This window comes from Sinocyclocheilus anshuiensis, unplaced genomic scaffold, assembly GCF_001515605.1.
Source record: "Sinocyclocheilus anshuiensis isolate Anshui unplaced genomic scaffold, SAMN03320099.WGS_v1.1 scaffold990, whole genome shotgun sequence".
NCBI classification, from domain to species: Eukaryota; Metazoa; Chordata; class Actinopteri; order Cypriniformes; family Cyprinidae; genus Sinocyclocheilus; species Sinocyclocheilus anshuiensis.
The window spans coordinates 781,388-805,912 of NW_015539926.1; the positions used below are offsets into that span (position 1 = coordinate 781,388).

Sequence of the window (24,525 nt, forward strand, 5' to 3'; positions counted from 1 at the left end):
GAGAAAACGAAAGAACGATAGATAGATAGATAGATAGATAGATAGATAGATAGATATAGATAGATAGAAAGAATGGTAGATAGATTGATAGAATGGTGATAGATAAAATGATAGATGGATTGCGAAAACGAAAGAACGATAGATAGATAGATAGATAGATAGATAGATAGAAAGAATGGTAGATAGATTGATAGAATGGTGATAGATAAAATGATAGATGGATTGCGAAAACGAAAGAACGATAGATAGATAGATAGATAGATAGATAGATAGAAAGAATGGTAGATAGATTGATAGAATGGTGATAGATAAAATGATAGATGGATTGCGAAAACGAAAGAACGATAGATAGATAGATAGATAGATAGATAGATAGAAAGAATGGTAGATAGATTGATAGAATGGTGATAGATAAAATGATAGATGGATTGCGAAAACGAAAGAACGATAGATAGATAGATAGATAGATAGATAGATAGAAAGAATGGTAGATAGATTGATAGAATGGTGATAGATAAAATGATAGATGGATTGCGAAAACGAAAGAACTAAATAGATTGATAAAATGATAGATGGATTGAGAAAATGATAGATAGAGAGAGAGATAAAATGAGAGATAGATAGATAGATTGATAGAATGGTAGACAGATTGATAGAACGGTAAATAGATTGATAAAATGATAGATGGATTGAGAAAATGATAGAGAGAGAGATAAAATGAGAGATAGAACGGTAGATAGATTGATAAAACAATAAATGGATTGAGAAAACGATAGATAGATAGATAGATAGATAGATAGATAGATAAAATGAAAGATACTGTAGAACGGTAGATAGATTGATAAAATGATAGATGGATTGATAAAACAATAGATAGATTGATAAAACTGATCAAATGAGATAGATCTATGGATAGAACAATGGAACTGTAGATGACCGAATGATAGATGGATAAAATTATGGATTGGTGGATAAATAGAATGGTAGATAGATGGATAGATAGAATGATATATAAATCAATGGATAGATAGATGGAAAGAATAGATTGGTGGACAGACAGACAGAACAATAGGTGGATAGAATGATGGATAGAAAAAATGGTAGAAAGATGATGGATGAATGGATGATAGATGTATAGAACGATGCATGGATGGATAGTAAATATGACGCTAAAATAGAAACACAAATGAGAAGGAAAATGAATGCAATTTAAGTTATTTTTTAGGATAAATACCTGTAAAAATGTTCATTCATTTATTGAAATTGTAAGTCTATAATTCTTTATCGCTCTTTTCTTTGTAGAGATGGGCAGAGCTTCCTGTGCACATTGTCAGTATGGATATTTCTCAGATTCCCTATCAACAGAAGCCTGCAAGAAATGGACAGAGTGAGTATGCCTCTTATCTAAGCTTAAAAAGTCAATACAATAACAACTCCATAGGTTTAACAACAGCTGGGAATGTGTGCCACAAACATGCCTGTCTTCTGAGTCACACACACACAACTGTTCTTTAACTGGACTCATTTGCAAAGTCACAGCTCTCATTCTCACAGGCATTGTTTGTCTGGGGAAGGTCTCAGGCAAGCCTGGTCATTTTTTTAAAGCCCCCGCAGTCTTACCACACTGTGGTATTGTGATTAATTTCTCCACCACTTCCCCTAGAAAGAGTCCCTTTTCTTTTTGCTCTTTGTATTTGCGGTTCCTCTTAAAAGAGAAAATTGGGACTGATCGAACCCGAAGTGACCAGACTGTTGGGCTGCCCTCTGTTGATATGTCTAATTCTATTCCAGTTGTATAGCTTACAATATTTCCAAAGCATATTCACTGTATTGATATATCTAATTCTCTTCCAGTTGTAAAGCTATCGGCAAGACCGAGAAACAGCCAGGAACCTCTAAATCAGATGTGATGTGTGGAGTCCATTCTCCTGGTAGGTTATTACAAAGTTTTTCTATTTGTTGAATTGAATTTACCTTCACAGAGTGGTGTGATGAATAAACCTCCTCATCCTCCTCAGTTATGACACCCTGGGTGGTGGTGGCCATCCTCTCGGTCATCATCGTGGTATCGCTGGTTGTTCTCTTCTTGTTTTGCTGCAAGGATAAGCTGAACTTCCTCTCAGGTCAATTTAGTTCAGGGTCATGTTTGTTTGCTAGTTTGTGGTAGATTTTTGTCTATGTTGTTGATTAAAGCTTATTTTCTGACACCACAGTAAATCTACGCACCTGCGTCCAAAACCTGAAAGGAAGTAGGAATCAACAGGTAAGTAAGAATATCTTAAAACTGTAACGATAACTATATTAGCATCCACAACAACGAACTATAACATTCTGTTTATTTTAAGCACACACAGAAGTAGCATTGTCTGTTATTTTAAATGCACACGCTTTTTCAAGCAGAATAGATTTTGATTGGCTGTCACTGTTTTTATCAGTTATCAGCTGGAAAAAAATATTCTGAAAGTGATTCCAACAATATCGTTCCTTTGTTTTGTTATTGTTTTAGTTGTGGTGTGAACTTCCCTATTATCAAAAAATTATGATTACCAACCATCATAATGCCTTCAAAAGCCGTCCTATTTATTTTATTTTAAATCATTGTTTTATAAAACCGTTATTTTATACATGTTATTTTATACATGTTATTTTATAAAACAGTCATGAATTAATATTTTTCAACTAAAAGCATATTTGATCAGCAACTTCTTATTAATGTGTGAATGTTAAAAAAAATTAAGTTTAAATGTTACCATTACTAATTACAATTACTAAATTGATCCTTTTTAAAATAAAAAAAAAATGTAGAATTTTTTTAGAAAAAACTGATGCAAAGTATATAATTTTTCAATATTGATGAGAAATTTTATTTCAGTTTATCATTGTATGAAATTTATAGAAATATATAATCTTATATTATAATCTTTATACACACACACACACACACACACATATATATATATAATATACAGTATATAATATATAAACATTAATTTTTTTAATTTATTATTTATTTATTTTTTACTTGCATAAACATTCACTATTAGATGAAGAAAGATATTAAATATTAAAGATTAAATTAAAAGATTAAAGATGATAACTTGTTCATGCTGCAGTGGTTCATCAATAGTGTATATATTTATGTTTATCTAGCAAATGCAGAGCCAAAAGTGTGTCAGATATGAGAAAAGGATATATTTTACAAAAAAGTTTTTGGCACTAATATATCTTCATATATAATTTAACAAAAAGTATTTTTGACACCTATGGTACTCTGAGTCTCAATAAATGTGCATTTTAAGGGTTGTAAAGAATTTGCTAAGTTTCATTCCATGACTAAAATCTGTGTATTTTTAGAAATGTTTATGTATCTCTTCTGGGTCAGAATGGACCTGAATGCATTATGAGGGCTAAAACCTTATAGTTATTGATGTAGTTTTCGTACTACAGGCCCATACTGATCTTACTTTCTTTTAGGAAACTATGACTTCATACCACGGTGGTAACGGTCCACAAACCCTCCCTCTGATTTGCCAAGAACGAACCCCCCCAGAGTCCCTGATCACGTGTCCCAGCACCCAATTAACCATTCTTGATGAAACATCGACTTGCACGGACCAAGAACAAGACCAAGACCGAGCTGAAACCTCGTCAGGCAGCTCCAGCGAGGACTCCGGAGGTGGGTCTGCGTTTCCTCTGTCGGCCAGCTCCTGCAGCTGTGCGCTTTCCATGAAGGAGCCCATAGAGGTCGGAGAGAACGAGGACTGCAGTCAGCTGGTGGCCACGGGTTTGGCGACATGCTGCTCCTGCAGGCCAGGAGACGCCATCGGAGAAAACGTGCAGGTCGTCGGCCTGAAAGAGCCTCTGCTGTGTGAGAGCTGCTCGTCGGACGTCCTGCTGGATCTGCAGCACTCCCAGGAACTCTATCTGGACTACAGCAGCCCTGCTGGCAAAGAAGCCATGTCAGAGATGAGAGGAGTCCAAGGAGACGAAGGGCTGTATAGACAGAACGAACCTTGTTGCTGCAGCATAGACTCCACCACAGTTCCTCCTCTGCCGTCGGTCAGCGCTAATGACCAGGGCCTTTTGCTGATCCACAGCGATGACCACAAACTGTCCGACCCCGATGCGGACTTCCAGAACCAGTGCTCAGAATCAGCTCTCACATCTGGTAAGACATTAACACATGTGAAAATAGTGACAAAACAAATTAAAAGCTGTCTGTGCATCTGGTATTTGAAGCTGTTGCTTCATAGTGCAGTACACTTGAATCTGTTAAACTCTTTAGCACATGTGTTTGTGTCAGATTTACAGGCACTGTTGTGCGATTCTATTCCAATTGGACAAATACAGTATGATATGATGAAAGATGGGAAATGATCAGCAACCTCAGTAATAGCAGGTCAAAAATGCACAGTGAGATCATTCCAGTCTTTGATCATGAAACAGATGGCCAAGCTAACAAACTAGTAGCACACCGTTGTATCGGCTGATGTGTTGCACTTGTTTTCTGGCCATATATCCCGTTTCTACATTGATGGATCCCTGTGTAAACTTTTAAAGGTGCTAAAATACAACCCTTATAAAATGTGATTCTTTCTTTACTAATAGTTTTAGCTACTATTAATAAATTACTATATAAATAATATAATTAATTGCAAATTATTGTCTACCTGTATATATACTGTATATTAGAGCTGTCAAACGATTAATCACGATTAATAGCATCCAAAATAAAAGTTTTTGTTTACATAATATATGTATGTCTACTATGTATATTTATCATGTATATATAAATACACACACATGCATGTATATATTTAAGAAAAATTTTATGTTTATATATTAAATATATTTATATATAATATAAAATATAAGAATATGAATATGTATGTATGTGTGTGTGTATGTATATGTTTGTATAAATAAATAATATATAAAAGTATTACAAATATATGTAATCTAATATAACCTATGTATAATCTATAAATTCTACATATTAATAAATGATACATATAATTGTATTTATATTGGGGAAAGGATGCAAGGACGCATTGAATTGTTTGAAAATGACAGGAAAGACATTAAAATGTTACAAAAGATTTGTATTTTAAATAATGTTGTTCTTTTGAACTTTCAATTCATCAAAGAATCATATATCCACAAAAATAGTAAGCAGTATAATTGTTTTCAATATTAATAATAATAAGCATTAATAAGCACCAAATCAGCATATTAGAATGATTTCTGAAGACTGAATGTGACACTGAAGACTGGAGTAATGATGCTGAAAATTCAGCTTTGCCATAAAGACTTCTTTTAAAAACACTCAAAGTTTTGAACAGTAGTGTATATCTTTTAAATAATTTATAATTAATATTTAGGCATTTTATAATTCCATCTCCGCAGAGGAGTTACACAATATTTACACATGTAGTTCATTAGTGTTCTTCAGTAATATCTTATAAATGTAAATACACAGTAACCTGAACACTAAAATAAAGTGTCATGTCTTGTAGTAATAATTAGAACAAGCACATTCAGGTCATGTGCATTCCAATAAGTCGTTTTTGTGAAAATATGGCAGGCAGCCACCGCAAAGAGTGGGTGTAGGGTCCTTTATGGACCAGCGGCAAAATGACTAAAAGATGTGTGAAACATGAGTCATTGACAGTCTGTGTGTATATTCAGAGAAAAAATAGGAACCCTACAATCTGCTCATGTTGAATTTTTAAGTGGAAGGAAGCAGTTTTGTTGCTCAAGAGGGGTCGACACAAAAACAGCTTTTTGCCAATTCGGTGCTGACATGGAATTATTAGCTTCCAGTTTGTAATGTAGACTATTTATGTGAACCACTAACATCTAAAGTAGTAGCGTAGTGTATTCACGTGTTTCAGCAAGACTACAAAGAAGTTTGCCTTGTACGAATGGAAAATACACATCTGGTTGCATTAATATGCATAATGTTCAGCCTTAAAATGTTAGTGTTAGTCTTCCAGGGTTGTTATTAGCTAAGACTAAAACCATATAATATTACATTATATATATATATATATATATATATATATATATCCATCTATCAGCATTAGTGAAGTTCACTATCTGAATCTGAAAATTAATGGACGGATATTTTGGCACCTTGATATGGTCTGAATACTTTCCGTACCCACTGTATATATATAAATAAGTTTACTTCTTTATATTTTCTTTTCTTTTAGCTAGTTGCTAAAATGTTGCTCATTTTTGTTAAGTTACATTTGAAGTACTACAATACAAAGCAAATAAAAGATCTAAAATAAAAAGTAAAACCTAATACAAACTGTATAGACATTAAAAAAAACATATAAAAATGTCAAAAACACAAAACAAAATTACTATAACGAAAATGAAAATGAAAACAGAAAATATAAAATATTACTAAAATAACTAAAAAGTAAAACTTTATGAAAACGATATAGACATATTAAAAAACAAAATCTAATGAAAATGACAAAAACAAAACAAAATTGCTAAAACTTTCAAATTAAAATGAATACAGAAAATATAAAAAAATACTAAAATAATTACATACTAAAAAAAATAAAAGCTAATAAAAATGACAAAAACACAATAAAATTGCCAAAACTTTACATAAATTTAAAAATGAAGATGGAAAATATAAAAATGACTAAAATAACTTAAAAAATAAAACTTAATAAAAAAAATAAAAGGAAACAAAAACTAAAATAAAACACAAAACAAAATATAAACAAAAACTAAAATAAAATACAAATAATACAATAATACAAACTGTATAGACGTTAAAAGAAAACAAAAACTAATAAAAATGACAAAAACACACAAAAAAAAAAAAGTACTTAAAAAAAAAAAGTAAATATATAAATAAATGATACTAAAATAACACTGGTGTTAATTTGCTTCCAGGAAAGGAATGAATATTTAGTTAATGGAAATATGCCACTTTCCTCTAACACTGGTTCTGATGCGTTGTCTATTTTTGGCAGGTCAGGTGACAGGAAACAACAACACTACTTTTATCTCCAGCGGGCAGGTGATGAACTTCAGCGGTGAGGTGATCGTGGTGTACGTCAGTCAAACGTCACTGGGAAGCAGTGGAGGAACAGACGAACCCTTCAGCTGCCCGGTTCAGGAAGAATCCAACGATGACAGTTTTCAAAGCGAGCCCAAATCTAACATAACCACAACACCGCAGGCCAAGCGCAGGAACGGACACCTAGAAAAACACCTGCCCGTGCAGGAAATGACCAACGACTGGTCCTGGCAGAAATAAAAAGCTGCAAACATTTCCTACTAGACTGGAATTGACTTTGCCTCCTTTTTAAATGATAACTATTGATTAATAATGGGCATACGACAGCCTGTATAGCAACTAGAGTGCTATTTCATGAAAAATGCTATGCATTTGTTGACGTATGTATTTATATCATATAAATTAGGTACATCTTGTCGGTTTTTGTCAGTCAGCTTTGACAGGATCTCACTCTAATAGATCGGATGACAGGAAACGTCAAGAACATTGACCCCAGAATGTCTCATTTTCAGAGAATCTCTATGTTGAGGAGTCAAATAAAGAGCGGCTTGGTGCGACAAGAAGCCAAACTCAGGCCAAAGACGATGAAAACACAGCCAGATAAAGCACAAACACATCCACCACAACAAAAGCACCGTTTTTCGTTGTCCCTTTCTCTTGGCCTTCTGAAACCGAGCAAGCACATCGTAGGCTAGTTACCTCATGTCGAGAACCGTTTTTGGATGATGGTTAAAAGTTAGTAACATGGAAATGAGAAATGGGGATGTTGATCTGTGGTGTTAAATATTTTTTTAAAAACATAATTTGTAAATGTTAATCATTTTTTGGTTATTTATCATGCCGATTTTGTGCCGCTAACTGGAACAGAGCATAATCACGATTATTATATAAATAGTGATTGAAAATCGATGTTCTGATACACCAGTAGTGATTTTCTCCACCCATTACTGTAAATAAAGCTTGTTTGTATGAAACAATTGCTTTTCCTTAAATGAGAGTGATGGTATGAGAAAGGTATTTGGTTTAGTGATAAGCAGTGTTTATTGACTGTGCGGCAAAACCTCTGTATTCGAGCAAAACCAATGTTGACATAAAGCCTTTATAAATCGCGGTGAATGGCTAGCAGCTGTCGCGAGCTCAATGCAAACATATACTCAGGAGCCGCGTGAGGTGAGAATTCCACCGAAGGCTGCTGGATGTTTAGCTGTGATTGGAATAATCATGAGTCTGGGATGGCAACAGAAACAAACACTGGATAAGTGTTGTTGAGTTCTGTCCGCCAAAACAGGAAGTTCTGACTGGTTTTAATGTGGTTCTGCTCAAAGAGCCTCAGGCACATTTGGTGACTCGTGACTAGCAATGACTGTTGAAGTGTCGCGCCATCCAGTGGAACGCTTCTGTAAGAAGAGTAGGGGTTATTAAACTTTTGCCAAAATGATGATTAGATTAAATATAAAGGCATATCTATTTACAGAAAAAATAGTAACCCTGACATTTTAAAGACAAAATGTTGCTTTCAAAATTAATTTATATGCCATTGCAAACATATTTTTCTACCCATTATTAATGTTCAATTCAAATGAGTTTGTTTGTCTATACAGTTTGCAGGTTTTATAATTCATTTGTAATTTGTACCATTCATAATGAATATATCTAGAAAGATACATATGTAAATACATGTGAATTAAATATACATGTAAATTAAATAATTAATTTAGGCATCAGTATATGTATGGGTGGTTAGAAACATGTATTTGTTTATTAAGATATTTCATTCTTTATTTGTGATATTCTTCATATATAACAATTCAAAGTCTGTCTATTATTTCAGCACTGTTTAACTAATTTTTTATCAGAAATTATGCAATTAAAAATGTTAAACAAACAAACAAACACTTTTTAGAAGGCTTTTCACAAATAATAATAGTTTCTATTTTAAGTTATTATAAATAGTAGCAGTAGAAGTCTAACTATATATAAACTATAAACTATACATGATATATAACATTAAAATTAACTCTTTATTTTCTGTCTATTATTTCAGCACTGTTTAACTAAGTTTTTATCAGAAATTATGCAATTAAAAATGTTAAACAAACAAACACTTTTTAGAAGGCTTTTCACAAATAATAATGTTTCTATTTTAAGTTATTATAAATAGTAGCAGTAGAAGTCTAACTATATATAAACTATAAACTATACATGATATATAACATTAAAATTAACTCTTTATTTTTAATATATGATTTAATTATTTGTCAGAAATTATGCTATTAAAAATGTTAACCAACCAAACAAACTCTTTTCAGAGGAGTTTCACCAAAAATATGTAACATTTATATTGATCATTTATTATAATAATATTATTACATATTTTTACACACACATTTATTTATGTCATACATTATGATATGATGTTTAATAAATAAATAAAAAATAACCATTAAAATTACAACTTTAAAATTAACTTTAAAATGTTTTAAAATTTAACTTTAAAAATTAAAAGTTTGGGGTCGGTCAGATTTTTCAATTAATTAATTAATTTCTTTTATTAATTTATTTTTTTAACTTGATCCTTCCTTGTAATATCCTGATTTGGTGCTCAAGAAATATTTTTTATTCTCAGTGTATATATATATTATAAACCGTGATACATTTTTTCAGGTTTCTTACAAAGGTCAAAAGAGCAGCATTTATTTAATAATATTTGAATATATACCAGGCAGCTGAAATCTATTGTAACATTCTAAATGTCTTTATTGTCACTTTTAATACATTGAATGCATCCTTAAATATAAGAATTAACAAAAACGTATTGACCCAGAATTTTAAAGATCAATATATTTTCATTCATTAAGCATCCACTGATTCCACATTGACTAATTGAATATGACAGTTCTTATCTAGAGAATTGGGAATCTGGGGGAAGACCACTGAAAAAGAACGATGGATCATTCCATATTCCCTTGGTCACTGTTGAGGTATCAGTGATCCTAACATGTCACAGACTCAGTCCTGTCCAAACAGATCATGAGCTATCGGGTGACGGGAGAACCCCAGGTTTGGACACAGGTGCTCCTCTGGCTTGGCTGGAAATTACCTGATTTTTGAAGATGGAAAAACTGAACCGAGTTCCCACCATTTAAGATCGAACAGCACTCACTGGCATCGGTGTGTAGTTTTTGGCAATTTTAAGGTTCACTCAAATCAACTGTGGTTGCCTAAGGATGTTTATGTGAAATAAAACAGCAGTGTCTTTGACAAAAATACGGCTATTGATTTAGTGTTATAAGAAGGAAAGTCCTTCAAAATCAAGTGAATCATTTTGCCAGTGGGGATCATTTAGCGCAAGAGTTTCCTGGAATATCTTCAGTGAGTGTAACCAGCAGGTCACATGCACAGCTTTATTTAGCAGCATGGCCTTTCAGATACATGCAGAATATAAAGAAAATTTTGCATGCAAAATATGATCAATTTGTTCTGACCTCAGGAAAGGAAAGGGGATTTTCTGTCCTCCTTATTCAAGTACAAATGACATTTGAGCATTTATTATGACACTCAGTATCATGAGTAGCTTTGAAGAAGACCTGTCTTGCTGGTTGACATGTAATAAGACTGTTGGGAAAATGAATGTCTTAAGGTAAGGTGCTTTTCATTTCATCAGTATCTTGTTATTAACTATGTCATTTATTATTATTGGTAGTAGGTAGTAGTAGTAAAGAAATTATTAAAATTATTCATATAAAATTACAGTTAACACATTAACATCTTTTTTAATATGCATAGTGTATATGATGATAATCTGAAGTCTGTCTTTCAAAAGTATAATTTTAGCACTGTTTGAATCTTTTTTTGACAGAAATTATGCTATTAAAATGTTAAATACATACAAAGTTTTTGGAGATATTTCCACCATAATTTATTATATAATTTATCATGTATTATTATTATTATTATTAGTAGTAGTAGTAGTAGTAGAAGTCGTTGTAGTATTAAAGACATTATTAAAACTATTCATATAACATGAAAATTAACATGTAATAACATGTTCTATTTTAATATGCATAGTGCATTCAATTCTTTATGTCAGAGATGCTATTAAAATTGATAGATTTTCTTTCGTTTTCTTTTTTATCACAAACCTTGCTATTAAAAATGTAATAAATAAACTCTTTTCAGAGGGCTTTTCACCAAAAGCTGGTCATCTGATATTCGTTTAGATGGAAAAACTGCTATAGTGACTGGAGCAAACACCGGGATTGGGAAAGAAACAGCCAAGGATCTTGCAATGCGGGGTGGGTACTGCGGCCAAATCGACACTGACTGTGGAAATAACACATCGAGCCTTCTTTTCATAGAGCCACAGATGAAAACAGATGAAATATATTAGATCTGACTGATAGACCTATCCAAACCAGAATAAGTTTTTCCTGAAATTGCTCAGAAGAATGTACCAGTTTTTCAACTAATGGAACAAAACTTCAGTCAATAATCCCAAGGTGCACGAGTGATCCTGGCCTGCAGAGACCTGCTGAAGGCCGAACAGGCGGCTGGTGACATAAGCAGAGACGTGGAGAATGCAAACGTGGTGGTTCGGAAACTGGATCTGGCAGACACCAGATCCATCTGTGATTTTGCTGAACTGATTTACAACAGTGAGTTATGGATGAAGAACATTTTTCTATACACATCACACATTCAATTCTGATCTGATCTTAAAATGATTGATTTTATTTTAGCTGAAAAGTCTCTTCATTTGCTGATTAACAACGCTGGCGTGGCAATGTGCCCATATTCAACAACAGCAGACGGTTTTGAGACACAGTTCGGAGTCAATCATTTAGGTTTGATGAAGTGCACTAGTCGTTCTCTTTCTTTCAAAGACTATAAAGAGTCATTATTTGTTGTTTAGAAGCAATGGAGATTGTTCACACTTGACATGTGATGAATGACTCCTTTTCTTCTTCAGGACATTTCTTTCTTACATTCCTCCTTATGGATCTGTTGAAGCATTCAGCTCCTTCCAGAGTGATTAATGTCTCCTCATTGGCCCACCACATGGGAAAGATCCACTTTGAGGACCTGAACAGTGAGAAAAGCTATCATCCCGTGAAGGCCTACGTACAGAGCAAACTGGCCAACATACTTTTCACGCGAGAGCTCGCACCGAGAGCGGAAGGTAAGAGCAAGTATGTCGTCAGGCATAAAACATACAAAATGTGATCCAAAAATCTGATTCTGGAATGTATGTATGACGATTTAGCAACCATCGATGTTTAATCTGTGAAAAAAAAAAAAACTAGCATCCAAGCTGACAATGGCTCTCATTCGTTTTCAGTGTATGAAAAACCACACAAGTGTGAATAAATAGCTAAATGGTGACTACATTTTAATTTTTGGGTGAACTATTATGTTTCAAACCTTCCATATAATGCATTGCTAATTCATCAGTATGATATCCTAACTTGAATGTCACATGTTTTAGCCACAAACATTCTTCATTAAGGCGATAAGTGCATTCTTTTGAAAATAAAGCAAGGTTAGCGTTTGATTTCTCTAACTGTCTTTCTGTGGCAGAGATGGGAGTGAGTGTTTATGCTGTGGATCCAGGCCTAGTGAAGACAGACATCATCAGGCATTTGAATAAGTCCCTGCAGTTCTTTGTGAAGACATTTGGTTTCCTGATAAAAACCGCTGAGGAGGGCGCATATACCACCCTGTACTGTACCCTCACCCCTGACCTGCCCACTGGAGCCTACTACAGGTTACTACTAACTACTATGGCTGAAGCTAGTCGTGCTCATAAAATAATAGTGGCCATCATTCCTATAAGCAGCATTGTTCACATGTTTTTTATTTTGCACTAGTGATGCTAAATTTGACAGCAAGCAAATGAACTGCTGGAATGCTTAATAAATATTTCCTCTCATGATTTCTCACAGTAACTGTGCCATGGCTCCATACTCCAGGGCCGCTAATGACGACAACACTGCTAGCAGACTGTGGGCTGTCGGCTGCCACCTGCTGGGAATTCACTGGAAATGAGATTTTATGACTTCAACCACAGAATTATATCATAATAAAGGCCTTTTTATGATTTATTAGGACTCAGTTTTGACAATGGCCCAGCTAAGCCCTCTCTGTCTTCGTTTTACAAAATTAGTTATATTCTTGCTGTTTGTATTGACTCAGAGATACTTTGAAAGTTATCCTACTGTGATTTCTGGAACATACTGCGTAACTTCTGCATTATCTATTTTCTTGGGAAAAAAGTCAAAATGAGTTTATTGTCATTTGAAAACGAAATAAGGTCAGCAGAGCTAAAGCATTTAACAAGACTAGCCTACTAAACACAGGCAGAAGTAAATATGAAAGCTTAATAATACAGTAAAGTACAGTTGTGTTAATAAGGCAGAAGCGTCTTGGAATGGAGTGAAGGGTATTGTACTATTGTACCATTCCTTTACGAAAATTAACCATGTTTTTATTGTAGTAAAAGTAGTAACCATGCTGGCGCATTGATTAACGTTTATAACCAGTTTTACTACAAACACCATGGTTAAACTACCATGGTTAAGTTGTGGTTACCATGGTTTAGCTCTAGTAACCTTGTTTTTTTGTTATTTGTAGTTAAAACATGGTTAATTTTCGTAAGGGTTAGTAAGGAAGTAGTGTAGTTAGACTGTAGGTGCACAAAAGAGTAGACAGATAGAAAAAAGTGGTTAAATTGTGATAGTTCACTGAACGCTTTACAGTCACTTAATAAAGTATCTAAATGTAAACGATATTACATCTCTTGAGTAAGACGTACTATTAGTGTTTATTGTGTTCGTAGAGAAACATCAGACTGACGCAACGAGGACATCTAGTGGACACGCGCGGTCACTGCTTTTGCACAATTTGGCTTGTTTTTAAGTGGGGTGACGTGATTGTATTGTGTGTTCTGGTGACGTGTAACGGAATGTCCAACCTTGCAAAAGAGATTCAATTGAACAAAGCTTCCTTCATTGGAGTTCAAAGCCATCACAGCGAGCACATTCATGCGAGCGCATCACGTTGTTCATATTGAAGTCAGACGCGTTTCATTGGCCGGAGGACAGAGCCCTGGACGGGAGGGGCTTGGATCCGGATCGCATAGTACTATCTCTTTCATAAATTACACAGGACGCTAGAGTAGAGCACTACTGTCTGCTGAGGGAAACCGGACAGTATTGGAACAATGCACTCAATAAGGTAAGCATTGCTGGTGTCATGAATGAGTCTACTGCAATTGACAACTTTTACCTTTTCTTTTTATCAAAGTCTTCATATTTTTTTCATATCGTTTTGAAAATATGCTAAAATGCTCACTCTCTATAGATATACTATCAAATTTTGGATAATACAGGCTGATCTAATAATTAATATGGGAGAATGGGGCTAATTGTCACATGGGGAAGTAGTCATAAGGGCTGTGTCTCAGGTTTTGAGTCATTACATAAATGTGTTTTGACAGTGAGTTTGTATGTTGGTTAAACAACTTCCAAAACCCTCTTAAACTGAATTCAATTTTAGATGTATACAATTGATTAAGTAGGCTACATTACTTATTGGTCACAACAATGTGGTGTGTTTGAATCGTACTTTTATATTTATGCTGTTTCGTGAATTAATAATACAAGCTTTTAACTAGCAGCCTAATTTGAGAAACTTACAATAAAATAGTGTGACAATGTGCCTCACAATTGGGTTGACTTAATTGCATCTTCATTCCTGAGCAATAAGAATGAAAATGCACAGTACTTTTTGTAGACTGTATGTCAATCAACTGTAGTTTTGTGCACCTTTAAAAAATTAATTGACATAATTACAATGTATAGCTGTACACATGCATTTGTAGCTGCAGTAACGCAATACACCCTTTTACCGCTCACCAAACTTACATATTCAGAACACATGTTTGGGGAGGAGAGCGTGGGAAAGAGAAGCCATTCACCTTATTAGAAGTCAGGGTACCAACAGAATGGTTTTGAAACTAATAGGCCTATTTTAAGGTTTAAAAAATTGCACATACTGTTGCTTTAAAGCTTGAGGAATGGTCACGGACAGTGAGGGAGATTTACGTGATGGAAAAGATTAATATACAGTTTAAGACTCCAAATGAGTCAGTTTACTGAGAAATGGAAACTTTTAATGAAGGGTTTGGGCGAGATTTTGGGGCAGTGTTTTTGAGCATATATTGTACATTTATAATACTTATAATACTTTCTGTCTATTAAGATCCCGTCTAACGCTGTTGTTCTTTATATATTGCTTTTGTTGTTGTTTTTATGTCATGTTTTTATGTATCTGTTTATTTATTTTTTATCTCTTCTTGTACAGTAATCCTATTTTTCTCATGTACAAAACAAAAATGTATATCATAAACCATGTACATGCTTTTTTTTTTTTTAAAACAAAACCCCAACAACTCAGAATTGTGAGATGAAAACTCGGAATTGCAAGAAAAAAATCCTGAGTTAACACAATTCTGAGGAAAAAAGGAAAAAGCTATACATACTGAAATGCGAGAAAAAAGCTCGAGTCAGAAACGAGCTTCCATGTGTGACAACTAGCCCCGCTCTCCTGTACTACTTCACAATCCACCAAACATGTGTTCATTACATTGTATAAACATTTGCTCTGTAATCAATTTCAGAAATGTCTTCTGTGGTCAGTGGAGCTCTTCTGTACGTCTTGATGACAAAACAGTCATAATCACAGGAGCTAATACAGGCATTGGCAAAGAGACAGCGAGAGACCTTGCAAAAAGAGGTAAGTTCTCAGGACATGTTACTTCTCAACACGGTCTTGACCTTAAAAGAAAAAAAAAACGCTCTGAATGATCTGATTTGTTCCGTTTACTGCACATGCTGTGAACAGCATCAACTGCCAACCTGTTACGGAAAAAAACATGCCATGTGTGATGCCACTCTAATTAGAAGAGGGTATAGAGAGGTTAGCTGGAATAATTGCAGTCTATCACATCATATTGGCACTATTGTTGCAGATAGCTTTATCTTGGATGCATATTTATTGTAGTTTGTTCTTTTTAATATGGCATAAAATCACCATAATCTGGGATGAAAATAAATGCAAGGGTAAATCATACCCATTGTCCCAATGTCAAATGTTATGCAATCAAAACAACAAATAATTCATCTTATAAGACCGACAGGGTCTTGGAAGCTTTGAATGCATGCTGATAAATAAACGACAGGATTACAATACTATCTGCCAAAGAGATGTAAAACTGTACACTTTCCCACATAGACCCGCTGAATTCCAACAAAGAAACTCTGACGCTTGCCAGCCAAATTGCTCTGAATAGTATAATAGACGTTCTGCACAGTAATTACCAGGCAAAGAGCTATTGTGTTAGCTCATCAGCCTTACATCCTAGTTTAGCACCAAATTAATTATTATGCAAGGACATTTCAGAGCAAGGACACTTGCTGGAGTATGTAAACACAGTTATTTCAGATCCATGATGGATATCTGCTCTGTTTCGTGTGAACTCTTCCATGACTGTTTGCACATTAATATCAGCTTCTCTATGTGATGATGTCCTCAGGGGCTCGAGTCATCATGGCCTGTCGAGATCTGGAAAAAGCAGAAGCAGCCAGAAAAGAATTAATAGAGGATTCTGGAAACCAAAACATTGTGGCGAACAAACTTGATTTATCAGATACCGAATCCATCAGAGCTTTTGCAGAACTCATAAACAAGGGTATGTTTTGATTATTTGATTTAAACGCATAATATATCTATACAATTTTGAACTACTAGTATTAATAGAATATTATATAATATCAATTTGTTAATGGGTCTTTATACATTTTTTTTTTTGTGTGTTTTAGAGGAAAAGCAAGTCAACATCCTGATCAACAATGCTGGAATCATGATGTGCCCATATTCAAAAACTGCAGATGGCTTTGAGATGCAGTTTGGTGTTAACCATTTAGGTAATGTTACTTTATATTTTACAATATGAAAGAATGTGTTTACATGCATACACTATTTACATTCACATTTAGTCATTTAGCAGAAGCTTTTATCCAAAGCGACTTACAAATGAGGACAATAAAAGCAATCAAAACTAACAAAAGAGCAACAATATATGTGCAAATAACAAGTCTCGGTTAGCCTAACGCAGTTTAGCAAGGTATGTATGTGTGTATATATATATATATATATATAGTCACGATCTGGGAGGAGCGCGGAACGAGGAACAACGCAGTGTTGCCAACTGCTTTCAATTGAAAGTAGCTAAAACTGGTAGCTAAATGTCAGTAGATGACATCACAATGGCAAATTCACTGATCTATATAAAGATGAACATAGATCAGTGGGCAAGATGAGAACTTAGATAAGGTTTGTCCAAGCAGTTGCTATATTTGTCCCTAAAAGGGGCGGGGAAGTCGCTAAATCTAGCTACAAAGTAGCTAAATTGGCAACACTGGGAACAAGGAGACGTGGAGTACATAAACAGTCTTTAAAGGGGTCATATGATGCGATTTCAAGTTTTCCTTTCTCTTTGGAGTGTTACAAGCTGATTGTGCATAGATAAGATCCCTGAAGTTGCAAAGACTAAAGTCTCAAAACCAAAGAGATATTCTTTATCAAAGTTAAGACTCTGCCACACCCCCCTAAAACGGCTCATTCTAACACGCCCCCACATATCTACCTCACTATGTGGAAATATTAGCATAATGCTGCCACAGACTGGGGCTAATAAACACAGGGCAATCAGGGGAACACAGGTGCATGGAATCATACTCAAATTAACACAATTAACACGAGGAGAAACTGGGTCACGGGGAGCAAAACACACACAGACAGTCCAGAACCCTGACATATATATTATACACACATATACACACCCACACACACAAAGAAAAAACAAGTAGATAGAATAGAAAAAATAGAAAGCTAGTGTTTTTTTTTTAATAAAAAAAGAAGATAAATAGATAAAGTAGAATTAAAATAGAATAGAAAGTGCTAGAGTTAGAGGGTCAAATAAAGATGGAATTATTATTATTATTATTATTACATTATGATGATGAATATTATTTAGTGTATTTCAGGGAGTTTGACCATGACCATGAACCATAATTGCATTAGTAATATTTTTTTGATGTTTTTGAAAGAAGTCTTACCAAGGCTGCATTTATTTGATTTAAAAATACAGTAAAAACAGTAATATTGTGAAATATTATTACAATTTAAAGTAAATGTTTGCTAATTGAATATATTTAAAAATGTAATTTATTCCTGAAATGACAAAGCCGAATTTTCAGCAGCCATTACTCCAGTCTTAGTGCCAAGAAATATTTCTTATTATAATCAATGTTGAATTACAGTTGCAAAATATTTGTTAAATATATATATATATATATATATATATGTATGTATGTATGTATATGTATATATACCGTGCAGCTGCTGTTTAATATTTTTGTGGAAACTGTGTGATACATTTTTCTTTCAGGATTCTTTAATGAACACCTTTAATTGTCTTAACTGTCAATTTTGATCAATTTAATGAATCCATGCTGAATAAAAGTATTAATTTATTAAAAAAAAAAATTACTGACTCTAAAATCTTGAAAGGTAGTGTAAGTGTGCATATCTGCACATACTGCATCCAAATGTCTATTTCTATTTTAACATCCAAAACCGAGGCAATTTTACAAATAAAAAAACTATTTCAAGTTATTATTAACTAGTTTATCAGCATTTTGTTATAAACACTAATTATGACCCAAGAAGAATTAAGACTCTCAGTAAAATTAGATTTCCTGTATCTAATCAATACTTGGTCTGGCCAGTAAACCAGTAAAGTAATTTGATCCAAAAAAGTGACCTCTTTCAAATTAAGCACAAATTGTGTTTGTTTATAAACTAATCCTATGTATAAGGCAACCTTGTTTCACACAGGAGGTCTCAGACTAGTGACCCTCTAAATAGACGGCGCATGCTGTTTAATCATTTTATCAGCAGGATTTGACTTCATGTTGGAACCTAAACACTCACGTATAGTATACATCCTTTCCACATACATCCACTTCCATGCATTTATTGAGTAACAGACAAGGCACAGGGGCATCAACAGGACATAAGAGACAATGAAAGGACAAACAACCGCTGACTATTTTTATCTTCTCCAATCCACCAACAGGTCATTTTCTGCTCACCTACCTTCTGCTTGACCTCTTAAAGAAATCAGCCCCCTCCAGGATCATCAACGTGGCTTCTGTGGCCCATACATGGGGCAGCATCCATCTGGATGACATAAACAGTGAGAAGGGTTACTCTCCACGGAGGGCTTACGGCCAGAGCAAACTAGCTAACATCCTCTGCACACGCTCCTTGGCTAAAAGACTGCAGGGTATGTGACCTTCAAAGCAAGGTTATCCATGTCAGACTAAACATGACCCTTAAGAACACAAACTAATATTGTGTTTGTCTTCTCTCTCCTGAACTCTGCTTGATTTGGTATTCGTGAGAGTACAACGTGACATTAAATGCAATCTTTTCCCCTGTCAGACTACATAAGCGCAATCAAAGCCGGGACACAGGGCAGAGGTGGTCACAACTGATCTTTGTATTTGTCTCAGACTGTTTCCTTTAGGATGCAGGACTGTCCTAAGCATGTGGAGAATGTCTTGTTTTCTGTGCTTGTCACTGATTGTCATTCATGTGACAATTCAAACTCAAAATCAAATAACAGATGACACTGTGATCTGTTCAGAAGGGCCACAGAGGGATCACACCACAGACATTGCGCATGAAATTCATATCTACACCAGTAATTCTAGTAAAAAACGTAATTCTCTAATAGCATCGTAGTAAAGAATATAACAAAATAATACTGTTTTAATCTGTTTGAATCTGCTACATGCCTTCTGTCATCTGATTGATAGTTTATACTTTTTCTCCCAGAGTATGAGCTCCATTTTCTCCTGTATCATAAAATATGAGTCATAAAAGCCTGATGCATCAAATATGATACTAAAAAAAACTACTTAAAACAAGTGAAGCTACTTAGGTTTACTTGCACATACATTTAAAACAATTTTTTTTTTTTTAAATATCGAAGTTGACACATCGGGCTGATAAGGAACATTTATTTCTCAATTATCATTATATTGCATTGCATTAATATGTTTTGCTACAACTGATATTTATGTGCATTTTATGTAACTAGTCTGCTATTCTGTTATAAAGAGCTTACTGATTTACATACATGATTTACATTTGATTTGCATATTGCTCAGTTTGGGCCGCTGAATAACATTTAAGGTGTTTTTTTCCTCCCAGATTATGAGCTCCATATTCTCATATATCATACAATATGAGTCATAAAGGCCTGATTATATCAAATATGATACTAAAAAAACACATGCACTCTGTAGTTTGATTCCTAAATGAATGAATCTGTTGTTTCTATTTAGTGAAGCAAAAACAGCTTGTTATACAAAAATAAAATAAAATCTAAAAATACCATTAATATGGCCATTATTTTTTCTTTGAAAAGGTACCGTGTCTTTCTAGATTATACACAGTGGCAATATCATGTTTTTGAACATCTATTATTTAATGTAGTTTAGCATGTTAAAACCATGGTACATTAATTATTATAATATTTGTCACCATCACTTACCATTGTACCACTACAACACTTTTTATAAGGGAAATTCCAATGTAAACTAATGAAAGTTTGAATTTAAATGAACAGACTTATTTCTATTAAAACAATTCTGTTACTAATCATGGCAGTACAAAAGAAGAAAATACTTATTACAACTGTTTTAATAATTTGATCGCTTGTGTGTCATCTGCAAGCTCTGATAGAAAAATATGGTGATGGTTGTGTTTGTAGGCAGTGGTGTGACTGTGTACTCCCTCCATCCTGGTGTGGTGCAGTCAGAGCTGTTTAGGAACCTCAGCAAGCCTGTGCAGATAGCAGTCAAGATCTTCAGCCCTTTCACCAAGACCACTATTCAGGGGGCCCAGACCACCATCTACTGCGCTGTGGAGCCCAAGCTGGACAATGAGAGTGGAGGATATTACAGGTACAGAACAATTATTTTAATATAATTCTTAGTCCAGTTTACTCTCCCGATATGCACACAAGATGTCCACCATTTACATTTTTTAAGATTATAAAATGTGTTAAACATGCAATATAGAAATGATTCTAGTCATATTAATGCTCATTAAGACAGTGCCATCCATAAGCCTGAGAATCTGCTTTGTTTCCAGCAACTGTGCTCCAGCACAGTGTTCAAGCGAAGCTTTAGATGATGAAATGGCTCAGAAACTCTGGGAGCTCAGCTGTCAGATGCTTGGCATTACTTGGGACTGATGGAGCAATCCTCTCAGTGACACTGTTATAAAAGCGGAATAAAAGCTTTTGGACTAATGTCATAGATAATGGAAACTGTAGTGTTCATACAATGCCTGAATGAATGCACTATGTTTTATATTGTACATTGAATACTCTTTTTAATATTCTTATCCTTGGCTATTCTGTTATAATTTCAGTAGACATAATGAACTGCTATGAATTCAAATGTATTTTGGTCTATTAAATCTTTTATCTTTTATTTGCATTTGTTTCTTTTTGCCGATGAGCTGCTGTAATATCCACAGTTAATGAACTAAGCAGAACTGCTAATCTGAAGCTTATTTTCACAGGATGTTTGCCTTCATGCTAGCATATAAAAGTATGGAGCCCCCAAGGAGACATGGTGATGAAAAAAACAAGTAGATGTAAGGAAAAAATGTATTTCAATGCGTTTTCGCTTTCTCTCACAAAAGTATTGCATTCCTCCGAGAAAGGTGATGGTAAATAAAATTAAATGGGACGAAAATTTCTATGATTTTGCGCTATCTCACAAATATGTTGCGTTTCCCCGTGAAACTTTGCGTTCCCCCGAGAAGCTTTGCATTTACTCAGAAAACATTTGGAATGATGTGGGAGAAAAACTATACTTTGTGAACTATATAATGTGATTTCACGAGAGAACGCAAAAGTTTTGTAGGCTCAATAGTAAATGGACGATAGCTAAAATATAAGATGATCATTAAAAAAATATTTGAATGATTTTGTGTTGGCTCACAAAACGTTTGCGTTCTTCTAGAAATTTTGCGTTCACTCGTAAAACTTTTAAGTTCGCTCACAAACCGAAACATTGTATTTTGCGAGCGAATGTAAAACTATGATTCACGAGTTCGCCTGCCCATCTGTTCTTGATGGTTAATGGTAAACGAACTTGGCTTGCTGTCTTTAATGGAGGCTCGAACCCGAGGCTTGGCTTGAGGTGGAGGGATGCCGGAAGAATTGATGCTGTGACGGTGCAATGAGAGCTGCTTATATATATAGGCTCGTAATGATGATTGACAGGACTGAATGACTAGGCTCCTCCCGAACCTACGTTTGGAACTTCTTTTTTTTTTCCTCCATCACCACATCCTCTTTGGAGCTTTGTAAAATTAAACCTAGCTTAAGCGGAAGCGTAAAATTCTACAAAAGCACATGAAATACCTCGTTGTATGTTTGGATAAACTGTTTGAAAATGCTTATGGTAGAATCCATGTAACAATCCTCACAGACCGATAGACAGCTTACACAACTAATGATGATGTGGACAAGTCGTTTGGCGCGCTAAACTCCAGTCGCTAGATGGCAGCGAGCACGTCAACTGTGCGCAGGAGTTGGGAGCGAGCGCGCATGCGTCACTCTTAACGCTGCGTCAGTCTTTCCGCAGTTAAATCTACGTGGCTTCACACACAGCGGAGTCAGTTTGTAACTTGCTGCTGAACAACTGCTTCGTCCTTTGATTTGTCAACACAGGTAAGCGTCTTTTCGTCGACTTTGCGTGGTTAGTAGTCTCTACTGGTATAACGTAAAGAATGCAGTTTTAAAATAAGGTAATTAATACGGTTCTGTGTCTTACTGAGGACGTGTCTGCTGTGATCGGTGAGTTTGAGCGTAAACACTGTTTCTAACTGATCAGATATGACCACTTTCTTAGTCTGAGTTAAAAATACTTAACATTTAGATGCTTATGTTCAATTATCAATTAAGAAATGGGTATCAAAGTCCTTTGCGAGTGTTTTTATTTAGTGTAAAGTGCGCAGCATGCAGGCTAACAGTGCTAGTTAGCCAATCTGTAGATTCTAGTCATTGGTCACTAAAGATCTGTTAGCTTGTTAACAAAGTTATGTGTTTAACAACTGGCACCTTTTGAGAATATATTTTAAAAACTAGCTTTTGAGTAGATGGGATTGGATTCCAGATGCTTGGGTTTTGGGTGAAGGGTAACGTTATCTGGGTCTAATAAATTCATACGCAAGTTGGTGAAACCTGTATAGCATCCTGCGAGATGCTGATGTAGCGATGCAGAGGTCTGGTTGTGATTCGTGTTTTGTTGTCTGATGAGGCTGTTTAGTGTTTGTAGTTCACATTTGGGAGTTTAAACTGTTCTGATCTGTTCTCCCTCCAGCCTCGCATCAGGATGGATCAGATCATGCAGTTCGTGGAGCCCAGCAGGCAGTTCGTCAAGGACTCCATCAGACTCGTGAAAAGATGCACAAAGCCAGATCGAAAAGGTAATTCCAGTCTTTTGTCGTTTAATTCAAAGAATTGATAAGCATAAAGAAACTTCAGGAGTACTGATGCTATGTATGAAAGTCTACATTTTTTTTTTAAGTTCACTTGAGCTGAATGCAGATGAATTGTTTGTGATAACGATATTGGCTGTGGAAAAGATAATATAAGAGAAACATCTAATAAATAGACAGCCGTTTCAGGGGAAAATGGTGTGAAAGTAATGTTTGTAAGAGAAAATAAAAATGGAATATTTCTAAACCTATTGTTTTATTTGACTGTTTATTTTGAGCATATTTAACATTGCATTTACTTAAGTCTGTTTCACATTTATGATAAAATAGCTTCATTTTATTTCCTGCTCTCTAGAATTCCAAAAGATTGCCATGGCAACAGCAATTGGATTTGCCATTATGGGCTTTATTGGATTCTTTGTCAAACTCATCCACATCCCCATCAACAACATCATTGTGTAAGTAATCCACAAAAACACACAATTAACATTGTATTTCAGCCTTTTATTGCAAGTAATATGAAAAAAACATTGATTACATAAACATGATAGTCTAATACTACAGTGCATATAAAATTGTGCAAATTGCCTTTTGAACAGACATTTTGTTTAATTCAGTCTTTGAATTAGTCTTTGATTAAATCATGATTGTTTGTCTTTTGTTAACAGCGGTGGTTGAATCAGCTACAGTGTGATGCCAAACAGACCTTCGGCTGTGTTGGATGATGGACTGAATGCGGAAATTTGTATAAATGTTTTTTGTGCGTGTTAACATTTATATTTGGCTGTTAATAAATCAAAGGTTACACTACTCATTGTCTTCATTAA

At 34.6% G+C, this 24,525-nt stretch overlaps 4 protein-coding genes across 4 annotated transcripts in view; all 4 read left to right on the forward strand.

The window, feature by feature from the left end:
* The window catches only part of tnfrsf11a (tumor necrosis factor receptor superfamily, member 11a, NFKB activator), a 17,354-nt gene extending 9,343 nt beyond the window's left edge, over nucleotides 1-8,011 (forward strand). Inside the window, exons 5-10 of the mRNA XM_016483785.1 lie at nucleotides 1,303-1,387; nucleotides 1,855-1,931; nucleotides 2,019-2,123; nucleotides 2,214-2,263; nucleotides 3,475-4,168; nucleotides 7,002-8,011. Coding sequence (XP_016339271.1) covers nucleotides 1,303-1,387; nucleotides 1,855-1,931; nucleotides 2,019-2,123; nucleotides 2,214-2,263; nucleotides 3,475-4,168; nucleotides 7,002-7,288 — 1,298 coding nt within the window. The 3' untranslated portion in view covers nucleotides 7,289-8,011. The remainder of the gene's footprint in view (nucleotides 1-1,302; nucleotides 1,388-1,854; nucleotides 1,932-2,018; nucleotides 2,124-2,213; nucleotides 2,264-3,474; nucleotides 4,169-7,001) is intronic.
* Nucleotides 8,012-10,621: 2,610 nt separating this feature from the next.
* On the forward strand, nucleotides 10,622-13,161 carry LOC107686694 (retinol dehydrogenase 12-like). Its single transcript, XM_016483787.1, has 7 exons — nucleotides 10,622-10,688; nucleotides 11,228-11,343; nucleotides 11,548-11,703; nucleotides 11,788-11,892; nucleotides 12,018-12,227; nucleotides 12,626-12,812; nucleotides 12,991-13,161. The coding sequence occupies exons 1-7, from the start codon at nucleotides 10,675-10,677 to the stop codon at nucleotides 13,091-13,093; spliced, it is 891 nt and encodes a 296-aa protein (XP_016339273.1). The 5' UTR covers nucleotides 10,622-10,674; the 3' UTR covers nucleotides 13,094-13,161.
* An 838-nt stretch (nucleotides 13,162-13,999) lies between these two features.
* On the forward strand, nucleotides 14,000-21,869 carry LOC107686693 (retinol dehydrogenase 12-like). Its single transcript, XM_016483786.1, has 7 exons — nucleotides 14,000-14,281; nucleotides 15,726-15,841; nucleotides 16,641-16,796; nucleotides 16,927-17,031; nucleotides 19,248-19,457; nucleotides 20,952-21,144; nucleotides 21,335-21,869. The coding sequence occupies exons 1-7, from the start codon at nucleotides 14,268-14,270 to the stop codon at nucleotides 21,435-21,437; spliced, it is 897 nt and encodes a 298-aa protein (XP_016339272.1). The 5' UTR covers nucleotides 14,000-14,267; the 3' UTR covers nucleotides 21,438-21,869.
* Nucleotides 21,870-22,818: 949 nt separating this feature from the next.
* On the forward strand, nucleotides 22,819-24,508 carry LOC107686695 (protein transport protein Sec61 subunit gamma). The gene is made up of 4 exons (XM_016483789.1): nucleotides 22,819-22,928; nucleotides 23,581-23,686; nucleotides 24,054-24,156; nucleotides 24,367-24,508. Exons 2-4 carry the CDS (start codon nucleotides 23,593-23,595, stop codon nucleotides 24,374-24,376), a joined length of 207 nt encoding a protein of 68 aa, XP_016339275.1. The 5' UTR covers nucleotides 22,819-22,928; nucleotides 23,581-23,592; the 3' UTR covers nucleotides 24,377-24,508.
* The last annotated feature ends 17 nt before the right edge of the window (nucleotides 24,509-24,525 follow it).

Excerpts from the sequence above, each read along its gene's own strand:
- LOC107686694 (XM_016483787.1), top strand. Across the intron at positions 11,704-11,787 it reads TGCTGAACTGATTTACAACA|CTGAAAAGTCTCTTCATTTG; the intron begins GTGAGTTATGGA and ends ATTTTATTTTAG. Across the intron at positions 12,228-12,625 it reads GCTCGCACCGAGAGCGGAAG|AGATGGGAGTGAGTGTTTAT; the intron begins GTAAGAGCAAGT and ends TTTCTGTGGCAG.
- LOC107686693 (XM_016483786.1), top strand. Across the intron at positions 15,842-16,640 it reads GAGAGACCTTGCAAAAAGAG|GGGCTCGAGTCATCATGGCC; the intron begins GTAAGTTCTCAG and ends TGATGTCCTCAG. Across the intron at positions 16,797-16,926 it reads TGCAGAACTCATAAACAAGG|AGGAAAAGCAAGTCAACATC; the intron begins GTATGTTTTGAT and ends TGTGTGTTTTAG.
- LOC107686695 (XM_016483789.1), top strand. The coding sequence starts at position 23,593 with ATGGATCAGATCATGCAGTTCGTGGAGCCCAGCAGGCAGTTCGTCAAG. Across the intron at positions 23,687-24,053 it reads CACAAAGCCAGATCGAAAAG|AATTCCAAAAGATTGCCATG; the intron begins GTAATTCCAGTC and ends CCTGCTCTCTAG.